Genomic DNA, 20674 nt, shown 5'->3' with positions numbered 1-20674 from the left:
GCCAAAGGTCAGCTGAGAAGCAGCTCTTAAGTCATGGTACTTTTGCAAATGCAACACTACCAGCAACAGAATACGGGGTAAAACCCCTCAATATGCAAGACATGCAGCTTCCAACGAAAGCAATAATGCAATCCAGCTCTCTGCCGAATGGTATGACGGTTACGTCCCCACGCTTTCAGTTCGGCCAGGCATTCAAGCATGGAGTGATGTGTCGGATGCATGCAAGCCCGCCAAGGAACGTTTTATTGGACACTGTAATACTCCTCTTGACAGGGTACACCACACCAACAGAATGCACCTAACCTGATTGGAATCTGTGTGATGACATGGCCGTTCATGGCTACATTTTGCTGCATTCCAGGTGGAAGGAAACTTGTTCCGGGTCTCGACGAAGGGCATCCTTGCCTGATTGAATGCTACAATTCGACAGCATATGCTTACTCCCGTTTGCCTAGTAGCGCTGCCCCGTGGTCTTTCGTCTACTTATATGGCTGTATTCAAGCTAGGGCTATGTATGTTTCAGCCCTCGTGAGGGGCTATACGTGTAGAGCATTGGAGAACCGTACACCAGATTGAAATGGTTGATCATCATCCCAATAAGACGGATTTCGTGTATTAGATATTCTTGTCACCGCACGGTATATGATGCCCTCTGCTTGGGCCATCCTGTATCTCTATTTACGTCTCGACTAACACGACCGCTTGCGGCAGATATCCAATTCATCCTTCTAGCTCCGCAACCGTGAGTACCTTGGCGATTGCGCTGGGTATTATTTGTGCCTGTAAATAAGTAAAGTAAACGCTTGCATAAGACACCCAGGGGCGCTTAATACCCAGCAGAACTCTTCAAGCGACCACAGGATGTCAAAGCGCCCTTGCCCCTCAGCAGTGGCTGTCGTCGTTATCCTTTTTTTCTTCTTATTGTTATTTTACTCCGCAGCCACTCCCTGTGGTATGGCTGGGCCTATGAAGTGTCGCAAAAATCTTCCAATATCTTCCCGTAGGCCTTTCAAGCATGGACTAGCGTATATGCTCACTCCTTGGCAAATTATATCTTTTGATAGTGAGAATTAGAGCTAAAATATGGCGGTTCGCTACAACACCTATGACTGTATCAATATGCCAGCGAGGAAAGTGAGCAGCTAAAATCAAGAGAGTACATAAGGACAATATCATGGACCTCAACAGCTCCGTGAGACCAAATTACGATGGAGGTGAGGGGAGTATTACGCTATTGGGGAAGGGTGTGGACATTGCAAGATCACCAGGAATAAAGTTAAGGAACTAGATGTCATTTGAGCGAACACATACGCATATGAAATACACTCCCCGCATCAGACACGGCCTGTAATACTCCTCTAGTTGTCCCCTAGGTCCATGTTTTCATTTAAACAGGTAGTGTAGACGCCATGTACTTGATGACGGGAACGTGGTATTTGAAATAGGACTGGAACAAAAAGATACAAAGAAGGACGAAAGAAGAAGAGAGGAATAAGGTGAAGACACAAAGCAGAAGAAAATGAACAAGAAGTATAAGATCATTTGAAAAAAGTCCATATCCCATAAATTTCATCCCTCAGATCCATTTATTGACAAGGGAAGAAATCGGCAAGACAAATATGGTGTATACCATATAGTGATCCCGCAAGTATCAAGCTCGCCTCGTGCTGGATGTGCGTGCTGCTGTATATATATCCGTAGCAGGCAGCTCTCCAATTAACCCTGGAGATTTGTCTTTGATGGCTCGGCTGAATATATTAACAGGTGTTCTGCTTCGTGGTGGTACGGCGTTTTGACGTTCTGCTTTCTTTCGTCGACAGACAAACCCGATGTAGACCCCTATCGCCAGGAGAAAAATCGCTCCGAATGGGATACCGACAATCATTCCTATCTTGGATGACTCGGGAAGCATCAGAAGGTGCAATGGGGGTGACTTGCAGAGTCCGAGGGTGCCATAGTAGCGGTGTGCTGTGGCTAACGCTGCGTAGCGCTTGAGTGGCGATGTGCAATGGAAGAGCAAATGTATTTGCAAACAAAGAATGTTCGCTGATCACGACATTAGCTTATCTTCCTTGTATTCTTTAGGACATAGGTTTGTTATCATTCGGGATAACTACTGCTTTGTGGATCTTGATATCAGGAACGTAATAGCCGGTTACTATTCACGATACTCACTACTGAGAGGCGGAGGATATATATCGAGAGCACCACGTGCTGATATAAAACACATCGAAGACTAAGTGTTTCTAATACTAGTGTGTTATGTTCTATTCTCAGGAGGTGCACAATTCTGCGGTTATTTTTAGAGGTGCACAGCTGACCAAGACGAGGTTGTTTGGGATATGACACAACGGTCTAAACGCCGACTACAAATTCCTGACCTCTCATGGCGCTTCAAAGACGAAACATGTTAGATCAAGGTCTTACGATCCGCAGGAGCATAGGGGTATTGCGTTGGCTCTTACGTTTGATACAACCCCTAGCTTCTGCGGGGTGGGCGAAAACGCTTTGTTTATTTGAAGTTGCACACAAAGATTACTATGCGCTATAAATAAAGGGTAGTTGTAACATGTGAGCATTAGACCATACCCAAAATATTTAGTTTGGTGATAAAATGACGTTATATATGGTATATTATTGGCGGCGTACGCTCACCCTTGTTCCTATTTTGGTGAATTATCCTTCTTTCTCAATCCATGTATCACATTAGGTCTTTTCCCATCATCGCGGATAGACAATCCCACATGGAGTGCTTCCCTTACTCGCAGCTCTTACTCCACCAGTCAAAGGGAATATTTTTCGTTGGTACCATCTAGGTATTAATAGAATGTGACTGGACTCGTAGAGTGATCAACCTAGTGAATTCTGGCCTTTCATCAGGATAGCACTTGACCCATAATTAGCTAGAAATGCACCTAATTTGCTCTCCACTAGTAGCTATGACTTTGGCCAGGACATCTAAGAATAGAGCAATAATTCGAATACAATTTGCTTGGCACGTTATACGTTCACCCTCTTAAATCCATTGGGTTCTTCAGTGAAGGCTATGATAGGCTATCTCTATGTGATTTTGCCTTGCGTGTGATAACCAATAGTACGGCCTATATAAGCTCGGGAATTTGCAGAATGGGCACTGGTGGAAGCCTTCCGGTAAGTACCAGCCGGAACTGGATGAATATCGGAAAAATGTAGTGAATGTTGGCTCACAATGGGAGACGCCGGGCCCTGCCCATGTCGTGAATGCAGGAAGGAGAAAGTCATGTATGAATGATGTCTCTTTCATATCTTGGAAAAACTTTGTATTCACATGTTGGAATTTTACATCACCTACTACCTAGAACTCGCTATAAAAGGGCTGTGCGACGTTTGGCCACAGTGGTCTCCTTACCATATCTCAACCACCACCCTGTCGGCATATAATACACGTTTGGCAATTGAGATAATATATATACTACGCCTTTGATGAGCCTTGATATAAAACGCCAAGGTATAATGTACAAGTCGTTCAACATGAGGATCAGCTTCCTCGATCAGCCAAGCTACAGGGGCATATCTCGTCCACTTCAATGATGTCCAATCTTTCAAAATGGAAAGAGCCGTACCCAAAGGCTTCTTTAAAGCTTATATAAGCACCCTGATGAATGGTAAACGTCTTCATTGTCATTCCATGGATAATATTACGTTCTACCCTGCACACACACAGGCTGCGTGAGTTCAGAACACAGGCAGCAATGCAGCATTGGCACTGACTACAGGCGGACAACCAGAGCCCCTTTTGACTTGAGAGGTTACACACTTGGAAATGGATGTTTGACTTGCTCTGGAGCGCGTCTAAATTACCAGAAGCTAATTGTACAGTTCCAGCTACAAGTTGTAATGATGCTATTGCGACGAAAAATTGAGGTGGGGGTTGAGGACCATCACTATGGACACCAAAATGACAGGAAACTCGAGGAGAGCTCGGACGTTAGATACCTGATGATACAGATCTATACATGAAGGCTCTGGGAGGCAGGACAGAATATCGTATCCGCAAGAATGATTCGTTAATATCACTGGTCAACTGCGTCCCCGAGACACACAGTGTCGTGGGCAGGTATAAGTATTATCGAGAAGCCCTGTGATGTGGAGGAAAAGGACTTGGAAGCATGGATGTTTCATTTGAATTGCACACAGTGAATTCTGACTTGGGAATACTGATTTCAGAATACTATCGAGGCACCACAGTTAGCTTGCCTCCTGACGTCTTTGGACCTCTCCTGCTATTCAAGCATCGTGGCCGTTCACGCATAGCAGTTCCCAACGGCATGGAGACCTGATACTCCAGCCCGTTTTGCCCAACAGCCATGGCAACCCTAATTTGGGCACACCTCCGAGAGACCCATGCTCCAAATATCTATCCATTACGAGATAGAAGACTATGGGACTATCAATATGGATGGGCTGTCTTTCTTTGTCAGTCCAAAATGGTCTCGAAGGGGCCACAGTAGCTGAGGAAGGGACATCAGGGTCGTGGCCAAGGTTGAGGGAAGATATCATCTCGTGCCAAGCCATTCAGTGCGTCTACACATACGAACCAGAAGTCTCCAATAACAGAGCGAGGTATACTGCTGCTTAGCCTCAGGAGGTCCTTTACTGTGGTACTCAGATATACATCCCGTGGTCTCCGTGGTACACCTGGAGAAGGAGGTAAAAGCAACTCAGAACCATCACTCCAACATAATGGTACAAACATCCATCCTAACACAGGATATTACACCCATCTTTCTGCGGCATTTCTCGCTACCTTCCACGCCGGAAGGCTCTTCTAGAGTCTATCCCAGGCAATGCTTTATCAGAGGCTGGTGGCCTATTCATAGCCCTGGTGGGTATTAGCAGCCATGGCCAGGAGTTCGATAATTACGACAATTCTGTATACCCTGGACATTGAGTGATCTCCCTTTGGACAGTGCCCAACTATGCCAATACCTTATGTCATAATCAATGCTACTGGGCCTACCAAAAGTACCACCGGAGGCATGGCTCTTGTCATGAACACAAAATTCCATACCGACACCTTATACACGATACAAATTACCGATCGAAGCAGCCCGTCGCGGTTGTTTAGTGAAGAAGAGGCCCGATGACCAATGGGTAAATGAAGACATAACATCCCATACCGGTGAGTCCGCCGGTGCGAGTGGTCTATAATTATATACCAGTGAACGAATGGACATTTAAGAGCGCCTATCCGGTGCATTCCAGGGATCAATTGGTGGACTTGATGTACAAACAGAAAGTGCCCATGGCAGAAGAGCTCTAGACAAGATGGAATCAGTGGAATCATCCTGCGCAGGCTGTTATCGCGGGTGCCGATGACTGGGCTTCGGCTCAGTTCGCTGAACTTCCACCGGACGCGTGGTTCCAACCCCGTTCGGGTGTGAACCGCGTGGTATTGCCAGGACTCCCACCCTGGACAGGTTCGCAATCCCTGTCGGGTCGAGAAGGGCGGTTAATCCGCGAGCCGGTCGTTCGGTCGGTCCACTGGTGTGGCCACGGCCAGCCGGCTCAGTTGGCTGTTCGTGCCTAGCTCCACAGTCGTGGTAGAGTCCGGATCGTCCGAGTAGCTGCACCAGTTCAGGAGAGGCGCCAGCATATGGATGGGGCACTTTCAGACAATGACAGTCATTATTGTGGAAAGAAAGGAACATGTCCTCCTCGTTGAAATGTGGGTGCCCACCGCGGATCGAAATGGTATGCCGATATTCAAGAAGTTCAAGCTAGTGGACTCGAATGCTTTCACAGGGTCTCTTGGATTGTTTGTCATGACGCACATATTGAATTGTGCGTACCCTAACAGGTCATTAATAGTGTCGAGCCGCATCGAATTTGGCCAAGGATAGGCCTCATTTGCCAGATACTAGGCACGTCGGATAGACCTTGGATTTATGAGCCTTGTGCCAGACTAAACTAGATATTGTAACTCAAAGCCATTATGATGTGCACTAATTTGGATGTTAAGTACCTAATCTTAGCTTCGTGTCTACCTTTCAGCACGAGCACAGCTAGGAAACGACAGCTTCAAGATGGCACTCAATTGGTCTCTTGAGATAATTTGTGTGATCCCGACACGGCAGAGATGGATACGATCCCGGTTGAACAGCACAGCATACCAGATGAGATCCCTTTGCTGTTCAAAAATCAGTGATCTGTGTGGAGGAGTCCTGCCGAGGCGATGGACATCGACCACACGCCGGGCTTACCGTCTATGTGCCAGAAACGCATAGCCAGAATGGACTATGGTGCACCTAATCGCTGGAACGGCGCTTGCTGGATATGCTTGACTCTGAGGAATTGTAGGCCGCGATGCCAAAAGAGACTCCTTTTGCTGCACTCGTCGATGCATACAAGGATCGCCCATTCTACCTCCTTGACGGGTTACTCGAGGTTGACGTACGCAGGGCTCTCGTGTGTATCGCCATGACTGGTACATCCACATACGCGATGTGCGGCCATCGATATCAATCACATGAAAGCAAGAGCAACTATATGTTCTCACCTTTCATATAATTGTCGATGTTCAAATTGTTAATCCTCAAAGAGAGGGGATTGCTGAACGACATATGGAGGCCATATTCATCGTACCAAGCGCGGCAGGCTTGGTCGCAGAGCTCCATGAATGGTCAAACGATAAGTTCACTCAACGCTGTCCGTACCTTGTGAACAGTGCACCGAGAAGGTCTGTCGCTAGCGGACTTGTTCCAGGCTGCGAGGGCTCGACTCAGCTTTCCAATAAAGGTCAACGGAAAGCGTATGTTCTTCATACGCGGGTCCAGTGGTGACTCCTTGTGAGCAATGTGACTAGAAGGCGTGTTGATACACGGAGTGTATTGTTTACCCTTCTTTTGGCGGGGCAGCGCTTTATTGTACAGCGTGCTTGAATTGCATTGCCCGTGGACGAGGAAATGAATGCACTACTATTCGTCGAGCTAATACGAAGGCAGGTGGTCTCGTTCTCGTCATCGACGGAGGTTGTATCGGGTATAGATATCTTTGCCCGAAGCCTCCACCCTCATGAAGCAGGAGAGCTCATGCGCCGGGCACTCGCTCTGTTGATGGTCCGCAGAACCATTATGTCCACAATACCATTTCAAGGAGGAAAAATGATGGGTATACTTGACACAACCGGGGCAGCGTGGATGCTCAAACAAGACAGACAATGGAGCGAAGTCGGCGCTACTTAAGATGTACCAGCTGTATACTGCATAGCTGCATTCTGTGGTGGAGGAAAAAGCATGTCGCAGCCTAGGTAGGGCCATGTACACGAATGAATCAGGGTGACACTCAATCGCAATATAGGACGGCGAAAGTGTACCACGAGACAACGGTTCTCACAAGCGAACTCCAGCCGAAGGGCATATCTCCCGTGGTTTAGCAGTAGATTGGTATCGTCACATTGGCGCATCTTGATTCCAATTGAGCAAAATTTGATTTGTCCCTAGACCCAAGGATTCAGTTGTATACAACGCCTATGCGGGATGAGAGTGGAATGTAGTAAATAGCATACGTTGCTATGTGTAGACTAGCTTGTATAAGTGTGGCGGTGTTGGTATTAAGTGGCCCTACTGTCGTGACTCTGAATGGGTTGCCATGTAAGTCTATTGAGAGTCGAGTTGGGCATGTGGTAGCAACACCATTATCTAGTATTCATAGAACCAAATCTCGTTCGATATACAGCTATGCACATAGAATACGGTAGATTGCAATAGAACACAACATACTAAAACCTATACCCAAATCTGCCCAGCAGAAACAGAACCGATCGCAGAATCAGCAGTAACAGAAACATCAAAGAGAAATACCAAACAGACATTGTGAAGAACCATTCGGATATACGAGTATAAGGCTACTCTGGCCTACCAGGCTGGGGCTGTGACTCCGCTATGGTATCCTGTTGCTCCGCAGCCGGCTTGATCGGGGAACTGCATGACGATACTGTGTTCGTAGCAAGCGATGACATTTTGTGAGCTGGATGATTATGGGCCGTGCGGCTTGACGGATTCTCATTTGAGGCTTTCCTTGTTGCATTCCGTCTCGAGCCACTGGCAGATTGCCCTGTTCGTATCATTGCACGTCTCTGCTTTCGCACCACGATGCATATGGCCACGATCAATACACTCAGCCCAATCGTGACCACTCCAGCCCCAACTCCGATTCCTGCTTTATCTTCCGCAGATAGACCGTAATCGGTGATTGATCTCGATATTGTTGAAGAGGATGCTATTGAGATAGTTGGGGTGAGAGCCATCGCGGACAAGGAAGCCAGAAATGATGCGTCGTTCGGCAAGACGGCAATGGGTGCACTTGTAGTGGAGGGTAAGATGGCACCAGAACTGTCTTCAGGCGGGGCGCTCGTAGACAGGCTGTTTGTGGTGGTGCTTGTGGGTGTTGCTACCGTTGATGCAGACAGCGGAATAGACATCTGGATATTCCAGCCCATTACCGCCATTGCCCTGACAGTCGAGCTTGTGGTCAATGTCGTGGTGGCTATTGTCCAAACCCTCGAGTTCTCGGGTGCAGTGAAGGCGAAAGTCAGTACCATATTAGGCGACACGGTTGACAGGCAATCGCCATCTGGGACCGGCCTCTCACGAAAGTAGCCTCTTCCTGATAGTCAGCCTCTGTAATATTTGTATTCTACGAATGGGGGTGCACGTACGAGGGACAGCATATGGCCAGTGTGCTAGATCCATCCTTGACAGAGGTTCCTACGGTGTGGAGGTAATCGGGGCAGGTGAGAGGACCAAGGCTGATTGTCGTGTCTGGGTGCGCTAAGACGACCTGTTTCCATGAGATTGCTATTTCCGATGGTGCGCATCCGACCGACGGGTCACCTTCGAGGCCAACTCTCGGATCAAATGCTATTAGCGAAGGTTTATCGATGCGAAAGTATGTTGAACAGTCTGGTGGCATAGGCCAGCCGGTTGTAAGCGGAATCCATGATGTGACCCTCTTGTCATTGGTCTCAGGCGGGTAGAGTGTTGCTGACATGGGCCAGAAATCTGTAGGTGAGGTTATAGACGGTGTCTATATTTCCCTATAGCCAGAAGGTGGTAGGAGGCCTTCTCGTTGCGCGCTAGGTTATTTCCCCGAGGTCCACAAGAGGATATGTCACCAGACGATAGAACGGGTGTATATAGACACAGGATGTAAAACTAAGATACCTGTAAATATAGACATCTTGATCATATAGGTGGTTCATGCAAGTGAGGAATGTTGCACAAGATATACCAGTCACAAATTGATACAAAGGAACTTAAGACCACTCGATGCCAAGACACAAACCTGGTCAGGTCGCTCGGGGGGAAGGTGATAACCAAGCATCTGCATACACACAGTTTGCAAGGACTACACGGTGTCCAAGGTCTAAGTAATCTAGTTTGCCGGGATCGATACCACGAGATCATCAAATACCCTAAAACACGTATGATTATCGACGACAGCGAGGGCTGTACTTCAGCGGAGGGTGTGACGAAGTCTTGAACACTGATATCGTAGGTCCAACCTCAAGCTAGTTCTTACACACAGCGTGGAAAATGGTTACATTGATATGCAGGCCGAGACTTGAAATGTTCTAGATCGCCGATTTTCGCGTAGGTGGTTTGCAGCACAGGAAAGTGACTGCCTAAAATTCTTCAGACCAGGTTTTGTCCTAGTACAACCCCGAAACCAATACATTGAGCTCTGTATTCATCTTATCTGGACACGACGTGGTACTTGCACTACATGGGTGCAGCTTACCCCACACTTCTTGTCGGCGCTGATACAGCAGAGCCATCGGCTTGCTATACGTGGTACTGAGTTAACAGAGAATATTACTTCTAGTTAAGACAAACCACACAAAACGCTATAAGTGGAGTACCAATATCTGGGGGGTGGCAATGAGCACGCAGGTAGACAGAAACTATAGCTACCTTACGTTAATCTCGCAGAACCATGGATCGGACAAGATTTGCGCTGGCGAAGGTCTTTTCGAGGGATCATATTGCAAGATCCACCGAATGAGCCCCTTTACTTTTCTAGCTTCCGTCTCATCAAGATCAGGCTCTGCAAGATCAAATGATTCCTCCATGGACGTCTGCTCCAGCATAAGCGGCTCCTCCCCCGGAGCGACTCCTCCCAGCTCACAATTAAAGAGCTTCCTCTCCGTCGTAAAGTAGAGGGACGAGTTCTTCCAGTTACTAAAGAGCTCGTCCGGGAGGGGACCTAGTCGTTCGATGAGGGAGAGAATATGATCGTCGTCCTCATCCTCGGACCCTGGTATACAGAAAAGCGGCTGTCCAGTGATAAGCTCAAAGACAAGACAACCGAAGCTCCAGACATCAGCAGTGTTACCAACGGCTCCGGTAAGAATCAATTCGGGGGGTCGCAGACCGAGTGGAGTAACGGGCTTTGTTGGCGGGTTTGTAAAGAAGTATGCTGTTCAGGGTACACAGGTGTAAGCATAGATACTCGTCAAAACGAAACAAATAATCGAAACGGGTGAGACTAACCGCCGCCCATATCGGATAATTTGGTCTTGAAACCCTCAGCATAGTAGGTAAAGGGCACCAACGGCTGCGCAACGCAAAGATATCGAGGAGCCCATCTATCTGGCTTACCATCTAACCTCTGCACAGGTGCGGAGATTGACCGGGCTTGTACATCTTCCTCCTGCTGAAGTACTTCCTCGGGCGTCGAGGCTATATCGCTTAGAGTGCAGAGTATATTTCCCGGCTGGAAATCTCCATGTGCTATACCATTCTCGTGGAGAAATGCAAGAGCCTGCAGGGATTACTTGAGGATGCTCTTTGCCATCCAAAGCGGATAGCGGACTTTTATTCCTTGCCGGCGAGGATTAAACTGCGGCAGCGCCTCGACCATAGTATTAACACTTGGGCCCATGGGCTCAAATACCAGGCATTTGTGGACACCATTGGGGCCGCGGTGTTCGAACTCGCCTAGCAGCGGCGTGACATGCCGAGACGCTTCTGCTGGTGCGGCTTCGGCGAGGTGCCGTAAAATTCGTAGCTCGGTTGTCGATCCCGAGATTTCCGATACAAGTATCTTCAGGGCCACATATCCACCATCCTTACGGGAAATAAGTCACGAGTATATACAACGCAAACGATGGACTTACTTCAGATCGCGAGCGAGCCAAACTGTCGAGTAGGAGCCGTCACCGAGCTTCCGGATGACCTTGTACCGGCCATTGTTGAAGACATCCCCGAGGATGACGGGATGGTAACCACCTGGGCGGTAATCCTCCACGCACTCACAGGGTAATGTAATAGTTTGGAATCTCCACTCGTCGTCTATTACAGCCCTCGATGGCGGAGTCGGAGGAGGTGAGACACTCATGGCGACGACGGAGATGGGCTATCCAACGGTTGTAGAATGAACTGTTTTGAGGATGCGAGATTGTGATGGGGTTTCCAAAACTGCGGGGGAAACTGATCTCAAAGAGTGTCGAGCAGGGTCTCGGGACATGACCCGTACTATTTTTAGCTCTTTATCGTGATCGATATAATCAAATGCAGTTTCAATCAAATTATGAAGACCTTATATAAGCGGTGAGACATCCTATTACCGTATTGATGTTGTTACCGCATAACAAACCTGTTTTCTATATTAAGCTGAAGGAGCGGGTGTCCTGGATCGAGTAAATAGAATGCAACCGGGGCCACAACAAGCACAGCGCCTGGGGGCAAAGAGTTATAAAGTCATGTAGAATCGCACATATCTAACCACAAACCACATCATCTTCACTCTGCCAACGTTCACTCTCTGCTGATCTTTTAAGTAGGTAAGCTGTTCAGTTACAAGGAACTGAAGACATGCTGATACTTGTTATCAGAGCAGTTGAAACAATTGTCAACCCGTCAAAATACATCTACCGGTGTTTACTCTAATTGCTTCCGCTCCTTTAGTCTTCGAATGCACCTTTGGATTCTGAATACTGCAGGAGACTTCCTATGACGGCGCGAATTCGGTCCCGTGCCGTGCTGGGATCTGGGAGAGCAACAGTCCCGACTTCAACAGCGATAGTGATCAAGCGGTAACCGATATTGGGTGCAACGGGGTTTGCCACAATCTTGACTATAAAGGCGAGATCTACCAAGTTTGTTATGAGAGGACCGCAAACCACGACCTGCAAGGGCCCATTACCATTGAACGCACTAGTAACGGCGGTGGTACAACGCGCAATACCCTGACGGACAGGAGCATAGATATACAAGCAGCGTGTTCCTCGGTAGTGTCGATATACACGGTTACTATGTCTCGAACAACAAATTTCCCTGAGATCCTGGTGATGCTAGGTTAGTGAGCAACCTTCTCGGGGTGGATCAGATGGGCTACAATGAGCTTTTGGGCGGGACAAGTCTTCCCCTAGTACAGCTCAAGTGGGGGTATTTAGCTTTGTGCACATGGTCATACTTCAAGCAAAGAGTTATAATTTGAATGTTTATTTAAAGCCGAAAGGGTCAGGCCGATATAAGTATAGAAAAACATCTCAACTACACCACTTGTTCTCCTTTCCTGGCCTCGCCTATCTACTGACTCTCCTCCTGGTCGTCATCCTCATTATCGATCTCAATATCTTCATCAGAAACCTCTTCTAGCTCCTCGTTTCTCTCAGCGAGCCAGATATCCTGGCGAACCCAGATGTCGTCAGTGAGGACCTCCAATGTAGCATGGGGGAAGACATAGTCTCGCTCGTTCGCGGCCGGTTGGCGAAGCCACAGTTCCTCAAATTCGATGCACAAAAACGGGCCGTTGATATGTGGACCACTCTTGGTCTCCATGATGTGGATTCTTTGGGCGCATCTAGATTGAATCAGGGGCCCAGCCCTAAGGCTATGCCCGGCGGTTGGCACCAACTTTTCGACTTGGATATAATGCTTCCCTCGTTCAACAGAAACTATGATAGCTGCCTTTGCCTCAAAATGTGCCATCCATATGCTGGCATCCCTCCTCAACTGGGACAGCCCTACGGACCATCCACACTGGAGGACAACTGTGGGCCAGTTCGTTTTCCGTCCTGCAGGGAGGTATTCAGGTTTGGGGAGCCGTTGGTCATCTGGCTCCTTCTTGACGCGCCCATTATCGGCTATTGCTGACCCGAGGCTGAGGTATTTGTCCCTGAGCCCCATGGTATCAAATGCTCGGCGGAATATATGACCTAATGACCTGGAGGCGTGCATTAATGCTATTGTATGTCTCCAGAACACTATCGATGCGCTCCTCTAAGGCACGCAACAGAACAGTGAACTCTGCAGTCAGAGTGTCGCTATCAGACAGAGTCTTTGTACCGGAAGACGTAGGGGTAGAAAGAGGGGGTTTGTCAACAGGTCGCTCTGCGAAATCCAGGTCATCAAAGAAAAAATCGTGAATAGACGCGCGGTTGGGAGAAGCTGTCACCGGTACGACAATATCATCTGGCACGACAGCCTCAACTGGGGCAGTGTTATCACCAGACACCACGACCCCAATGGATGCGGCGAGATCAGCGAACACACTGACATCAATCACAGCCAAGTCTTTACTCCCTACACTCTTGAAGTACAAAGCTCGGATAAGGCCTCCACAGCTGATAATATCCCTATCAAAATCAGTACTAATAAAGGATACGGGAGAAGATGGGGACCCTACCCGATACCGCCACCTCCTGGGGATCCTTTGGAAACTTTATTATGAGCTGGCACGTTTCTGAATTATAGCAGAAGAGCATTGCTCTGGATCCAAGGATCTATCCAGTAATGGGTGTGGTCCCCACATCGTGGTGGCAAACACTTGAATGCCGCATAAAAGCTCACTAGATGGAATTCTCCTGGACCAAAATCCTCTAAGAGAGGTTGCCAAGATAGTTCATGAAGAAGGTATAGGTCTGGTTCTTGATGTGAGTCTCATATTGGTGCAGCATTTTTGAGGGCCGTCATCTTTAGCCTTTTGTCAAACGGCCATGGCCAAATCTGTGAATATTGCGCTGGTAGAAGAATTCATCAGCTGCTTTTAGTGGCTCTACGATCTAGGTGAAGCGGCATTGGTGCACATGTTGAGCCCCCGGAGTGAATTCTATTTTAAATGCATACGCTACGCTGAACTAGCTCGTTTGTTTGTATAGCTGGCGATGCATTCAAGGTTGCAATTGGTGTGATTATCCCTGTGAGTAGACGCTGTTGTAGCAGAAATTAACTCTAAGCACTAGGAGATAATATATCCCTGGTTACCACAATATCCGTTCATAAAAATAAGATCAGAAGAAAGCAATATTCATTAGCTTCGGCCATAGGTGAATAGGTCCTGTACAGCAATAGATCGTCGAGCTCGGCCGTGGTGGCAGATACAGCAGCTTTAAGCAGCATTCATGGAAACGCTTGTCATATTAACATGGCTAATCTTACACACAGCCAAGTGTGGACGGAGGGACATAGCGAAGTGAAAGTGATAGAATCTACTTTAAAGCAGTCTTATTGAATGAATAGAGAGGTGTTATATTGAGCAATGTCTGCTCTTGCAACCAGAAGACTAGATCTAGATATCTTCACTTTTAAGTGTGTCCTTGGCTAGACCCTTAAATTACCTCAAGACCCAGTATCATAATGGAATTGACTTGACATTAGCACAGAAGCTTGAAAGTGTACGGACCTTCAATCGTCCGTTCCTTTACTCCTGTTCCTTCTGATATCAGAGCCTTCAACCCTTCAAGCCTACGTAAGAAACTCCCCGAACTCGTATTTTTTCCCCATGCTTCGCAGTCGCCGGACCATGGTGACATGCAAGCTAGTGAACCTGCCGAACAGCTTGCCCCATTCTTGTGCATAGAACGCTGCATCTGTTAGTGTGGTACTTGAGCAAGCCAGGGTGCCTTTTCAAAGTATGCTCTGGATCAGCAAAAAGTGTTGAACTAATGGCGGTGAGGCGCCAGTGTACGGTAGACTAAATCTAGCTAACGGACAATGGGACTGAATTTGCGATTTCTTACTGAAATATTAGCATTTAATATAAAGCGACGGCTATCACGCGCCGTTAAAGACTTAGTGTCTTACTGACCCCGAATCTCACTACCACCACCGGAACTGGGGACCTAGTCTACGGTATCCAGCATACTAGAAGTCGAAAGTCAGAGAGAGCTGTCGAGCACCGGTGTTACTGAATATCTAGTACTAATATCTTTAAATACCTACTAGTAGCGCTGATACTTCTCAAGACCTAGTATTAATATCTCTATAGATCTAGTACTGGTGATCTCTAAAATTCTGGTACTGGCACCCCTGAAGATCTAGTAGTAGCTTCTCTAAATATCTAGTACTGATTCTACTGATATTTGTAAACATCTAGTATTGGTATCTCCTCAAGATCTAGGGTCCACTCCTAAGGCGGTCAATATCTCGGAACTGGACTTGTCAATAGTGGAAAAGTATAGAATTAAATTGGAGTATATAATTGGCTGAAATATAGGGTGGGATCGAATCAATATATTTAATTGGTCAGTATAAAGTGTATCGATATTTGTAAAATTGATGGATAATATCTTACATTGTCCGTTAGCTCGATTCAGTCCGACGTACCGGATGCCAATCGTTTATAGTAGTGTGCACGACGGAAGTGGATAAAAGGGCAGTCCCAACAGTGCAGATCGTATCCTGCACGGAGATCTGCAGATTTCGATCCTTGATCGGACATGTTCGGCTGCGTCCATGTCCTGCAAGGACCAATCTTTATTCTCGCGGGCACGGTAGTGGCCCACTTAAGCTGTACCATCGTCGCGAAAGATACCTCCTGTGGAGGAACGCATTAATATTGCAGCTCGCCCCTTTCAGAGAGAGGGAGAGGCGATACACCAGCTTGACTACTGTTCAATTGAGAATATCTTCCGTAACGAAATCGCCAGCGTCCTCAACCCAGTCGTTGTAACATTGTCGATATTGCATCATGCCTCACCAAACTGTAACTGACAACAGGCTGCCGACCAAGCTGCTCGAGTCATGGGACATTACGTCGATGTGGCTCAGCGAAAATAGAGACGATATTCAGGAATGGTGGGAGTTCTGTGGCCCACAACTCGCAACACTCGCACATGAAGCCGGCTACAGCACCGTCACCCAGATAGAATTACTTCTCTTCATTCGCTCTATGATTTTGCCGCAGATAGGACGCTTTCCTCACGCTTCCCGCTCACCGGCTTCCGTGCAAAGCAGAAGCATACTCACCTATGACGCTCGCCGATTGAGTACAGTTGGAAATGGAACTGCTCTGCGAACGACCATCCTGAGATTCGTTTCTGCGTCGAGCCAGCGGGTCATAGTCTATCTGCCAATGGTATCGTGTGTGACAAACTGCGCGCAACTGATGAAATCATGGCGCAGCTTGCAAAGCGTCGGACGGATGTAGACCTTGAATGGTACTATCATTTTCGCGACCGATTACACATTACTGATTGGATGGATGGTCCTACTCATGAGAGTGAACGGCCGTGGCAGGGCAGAACGCCACGAATGCCCGTTGCGTTCGAATTTACGCCGAAAGGGATCATCGCTAAAGTCTACTTTACACCACCAGCAACCCCCAACAACACTTCCTCTTTCAACACGTTTGCGGATGTCGTGCGTCCAATCTGTGGCAACGATACTGTCGCCCTGGCTGAATGTCTGACATTCCTTTCCAGTGACCCGGTTGGGGCTACTTTGCGACCAGATGTCTTGGCCATTGACTGCGTGTCGCCCCTGAAATCACGTATAAAACTGTACGCAGGGACACCCATAACCACATTCACGAGTGCCATATCCGTGATGACGCTGGGTGGACGGATCCCAGTCCCTCGATCTTCCATCGATGACCTCTGGGCCTTGTTCCGCGTAGTGCTAGGGCTGGACGACAAATTCTGTCAGGACGAGGAACTACCCGTCCAGAATCCATTCCAACCCAGTCGGGCACATCCTGAAGACTACTACAGCGGCCTACTCTATTATTTCAATCTCGCACCTGGCTCACAGTTACCTGACGTGAAACTGTACTTACCCGTGATCCGGTACGGGCGTTCAGACGCAGATAACGCACTCGGACTGCAGCAGTTTATGATATCGAGGCAGAGGGGACAATACGTAGATGGATTCCAACGCGCTATGGAGGCAATTGCTCAAAGGCACAATATTGGAAATGGCTATCGCATCCAAACGTATATTGCATGCGCGTTTGACAAGGATGGCTCTCTGTCACTGACCTCTTACCTCAATCCCGGTGTTTTTTGCTCATCGGGAGCATCGATGATTTAGACTTCCGAACAGGTGGTTTTCGAGGAAAGTCTCTCTTGTACTCTATTATAGTTGGGCTTTACATATATACAGGGAGTCGTGCTCTCGATCTGAAGAGCATAAATCAGCACCAACTCCACGGTCTCTACCCCCCGTGCGCAGCTGCCTGACCCGACATCTTATTTATCACTAAAGCACCCAGACAGGTACGGGAGGCTACATTACACGAGGATGTCCCGCCTGCTAACTCCATCAGAAAGCCACATAACCATCACGATGGAAGTCTGGACCGAGGAAAAGGAGCAGAGCGTCGTACGCAACACCCTCACGGGCAAGCTCTACTTCGAGAGCCAGGTGATCTGGGGCCCCCACGGCTGCCATGACAGCGCAGAGCGTCTAGCAAACGCCCTGCGAGCGGTCGACTCGCGTTTTGCCCTGATCCTCGAGAAGGGCAATGACCATGGATACGCAGGACAAGTGCGATCGATCAGCGTCAAGGACCAAGACGGCAATGTCATTCTGGACAAACTCAGTACCGACGGCAACATGGATTCGCTGGCTGAAGTTGTCATGGAGACCATTAGACAGCATGGGGCTCCTTGAGGGGTTTTCAGTTGTTTTAGATTTCCTCACTCGATGTAGACTGAGGGTGTGGGCATTCAGTTTGATTCGCCTGGATAACACGAGATGTTTTCAACATTCTATTGTAGACTGTGAGACCTGATGCTAGGGACATGACATGCTAGTAACAGATTCATTGTTTTATCAACCAATCCGTCACGCATCTTCTTGTCTTCTTGTTAGAAGGCTCTGGGGTGTGTGCGTAGCCTTAGGCTATGACATCCGTCCTTCGAGTGTGGAATAGGTCCTGTAACGTAGGGTTGTCAATCCAGGTTCGACAAATACTTCTATAGAGGGCTGAACCATCACATGGCATACGATATCGATGCTGTACTAATCCCAAGCTGTTCAATACCTGGACGAGAAGTCTCCTCCATTATAATGCAATCCATGACGATGGACACAGCATTGTTTGAATTGGAAGAGAACGAAACATGCCGATGATGGACGTGGGTATCACTGAAACTGATATCACACCGAGCTGTGATCCAAATTGGTACCCCGTGGAAGGTCATACAACCATGGTTGCTTCTCTTTTCCTCCTTATTTCTTACCTTCCTTAGGACTGGTATGCGAGATAGATACTCTCCTCCTGGAGCATTTTCTTCCAGACTATACCGAAGACGCATTACTTAACGGCAACACACTCTCCTGCGCCGTTCCAGAAATGTCTTCAAGGTATGCATTATCCTCCCATGGAGCTTTATATCTCATAATCAAGTCCTGTAGAATAGTATTTATCAATCGTAAGAAAATTCCGGCACGGACTGCTATTACATTGTTTACACGATACACCACGCTGCATGTATGATTTTTGAGGAACCATAATCGCGTAGTGTGACTTCATCAAACCGTTCAGGTTTGTTACATTCTCAATTCAGAATATGAATATCACTAACTAATTTTTATCTGGAATACGGCAATCTAGCCACGCCCAGGGTGCCGATGGAACTGGGCCGTCATCTTTACCGAGAATCAATCGATATGCGACCTTAGATATATTTTGCTTTGCGTAGTTGGCCTCAAACAATTCAGCTCATTATCTTATCTTACTTGGTGAGCAACGTGATGGCGATTATCATGCGGGGCAATACTGAACGTAGACAATGAAAACCTAGAATCGAAGCTGTATATATTCTTATTAAGGGTCTGCTGAGTTGATACCAACCCACAGTAACTGCCCTTGAGACATGTTCATCTGCGATTATACCATGGGAAATGGCAAAGCTCCTCGCGAATCTCATGTTCTAGTGCGGCGATTGAAGCAATCTCAGAAACGCACAACGGACCGATTCCAATTGTTCATCATCGAGATCGTCATCTGCAAGTCCGAAACAAACCTCCCAAAGCTCCAGATCCTCAGGAAATCTCACTTGCTTTGACACTTCATTGAAAAGCTTTTGAACTGTTTCAGGCAGGTTGATCGGCTGATCAGCAGCAATCGAAAGGCTTTCCAAGACTAGTAAGTGTCGCTCCAAGTTTCGCCTAGAGAGAGCAACGGCAATGGCATCGGTCTCTTTTGGATATTCTGTGACGGCAGCCTGAATCATGCCACGGTACAGCTGTCGATAATGAGAAAGCTCCTCCGGTGAATTCTCCTGGACAAAACACTCTTCCATCCCGTAACCGTAGTTCATGGGATCCCAATCACGGGTAAGCCAGCTAGGGTATCTCTCGTTACCCAGGAATCTCGGCACTGTGGAAACACCTTCCCAGTCGATCAATGCACACACCTTACCCTCGTCGGAAACTAGAATATTCTGAAAGTTGAAGTCGGGGTGTGTCAATACAAAGGGCTCTTTCGTAAACTCCGACCATGGTAACCATTCTATGAAGTGCTTTAGAAGTCGATGTGCCCCTTGACTAAACTTGTCATCCGGTGGCTCGTGACGCTCGAACATGCAGAGCATCCAGGCCTTTGGGTCTGAACTAGGCTCAATCTCGGATTGAATGATTGTGTCCCATACGTCATTCTTTCTCAGTTCTTCCAACATTGCCGGCATATCTATGACTCTCAACGGTCCTACACCAATGGGATTATTGCTGTTATCGAAAGTTGGCGAGCCGGCCTCAGAAAAGGTGAATTGATTCAGCTGCAACATAATTTTGGATAGATCCAGTAGAACCTGTGTCCGATGGCGCTCTAGAGTAGCGGCATCTAGTTCTTCATTGAACCAAACATGGCGGGTCGACTTGCCATCAATGTACTGCATCAATATGTAGGGACAGCCCAGGTCATTATCTAGGGTGGCTGAGAATGAGAAGACAGTCGGTATGGGCATAGTCGTTTTTCGCCTAAGAAACTGCATAGTTGAGGCTTCTGCGATCAAGACACGGGCATGCATATCATTGAAACCTCCTGGATATCCATGCACGGGAATTTTTAAAATCCACTTTTCGCCGGTATTGAATTCAAGAGGAATGAGGATGTTATTAGAACCGAAGAAACGCTCAGGCAAAACACTACAGCTGGTGCATGTCGATGTTCCGTCTTCTTCATTTTCGCCCTGCTGGCGAATGGATAAGACAAAGGGTGGTATCTTTGCCAGGTCCAGGTGGTTAAGGACCGGTTGAAAGGCCGCCATGTCATCTTCTCCGTCACTCATGATGTGGGATTTTCCTGATCGGCAGTGTTTATTCTCCAAAGCTAGACACTTTTGGTGACTGAACAGAATTTGCTAACAGCAGAAGGGCCAGGGTAAATCGGGTGCAGGAAATTCCAAATATCGACCTGCAATGTTAAATCACAAATGGGAAGGATTGTGTTCTTGGCTTTAAAA

General features: G+C 47.6%; 4 protein-coding genes across 4 annotated transcripts; 1 reads left to right on the top strand and 3 right to left on the bottom strand.

Annotated features, from left to right (window-relative positions):
• Window positions 1-7885: 7885 nt before the first annotated feature.
• On the bottom strand, window positions 7886-9030 carry ANOM_006596 (uncharacterized protein; the record flags this gene model as incomplete). Its single annotated transcript, XM_015551852.1, has 2 exons — window positions 7886-8642; window positions 8699-9030. 2 exons carry the CDS (start codon window positions 9028-9030, stop codon window positions 7886-7888), a joined length of 1089 nt encoding a protein of 362 aa, XP_015407074.1.
• Window positions 9031-9949: 919 nt separating this feature from the next.
• ANOM_006595 (putative serine protein kinase) lies at window positions 9950-11379 on the bottom strand (the record flags this gene model as incomplete). The annotated part of the gene is made up of 4 exons (XM_015551851.1): window positions 9950-10458; window positions 10533-10803; window positions 10855-11109; window positions 11182-11379. 4 exons carry the CDS (start codon window positions 11377-11379, stop codon window positions 9950-9952), a joined length of 1233 nt encoding a protein of 410 aa, XP_015407075.1.
• A 4575-nt stretch (window positions 11380-15954) lies between these two features.
• Window positions 15955-17876, top strand: ANOM_006594 (putative prenyltransferase; the record flags this gene model as incomplete). The annotated part of the gene is made up of 3 exons (XM_015551850.1): window positions 15955-16341; window positions 16389-17197; window positions 17534-17876. 3 exons carry the CDS (start codon window positions 15955-15957, stop codon window positions 17874-17876), a joined length of 1539 nt encoding a protein of 512 aa, XP_015407076.1.
• A 1265-nt stretch (window positions 17877-19141) lies between these two features.
• Window positions 19142-20500, bottom strand: ANOM_006593 (phosphotransferase family protein; the record flags this gene model as incomplete). Its single annotated transcript, XM_015551849.1, has 1 exon — window positions 19142-20500. One exon carries the CDS (start codon window positions 20498-20500, stop codon window positions 19142-19144), a length of 1359 nt encoding a protein of 452 aa, XP_015407077.1.
• Between the last annotated feature and the right edge of the window lie 174 nt (window positions 20501-20674).

The sequence above is a fragment of the Aspergillus nomiae genome (assembly GCF_001204775.2).
Source record: "Aspergillus nomiae NRRL 13137 chromosome Unknown contig00126, whole genome shotgun sequence".
NCBI lineage: Eukaryota > Fungi > Ascomycota > Eurotiomycetes > Eurotiales > Aspergillaceae > Aspergillus > Aspergillus nomiae.
The sequence above is the reverse complement of the archived record's forward strand: the minus strand, read 5'-3'. Positions and strand labels throughout refer to the sequence as shown.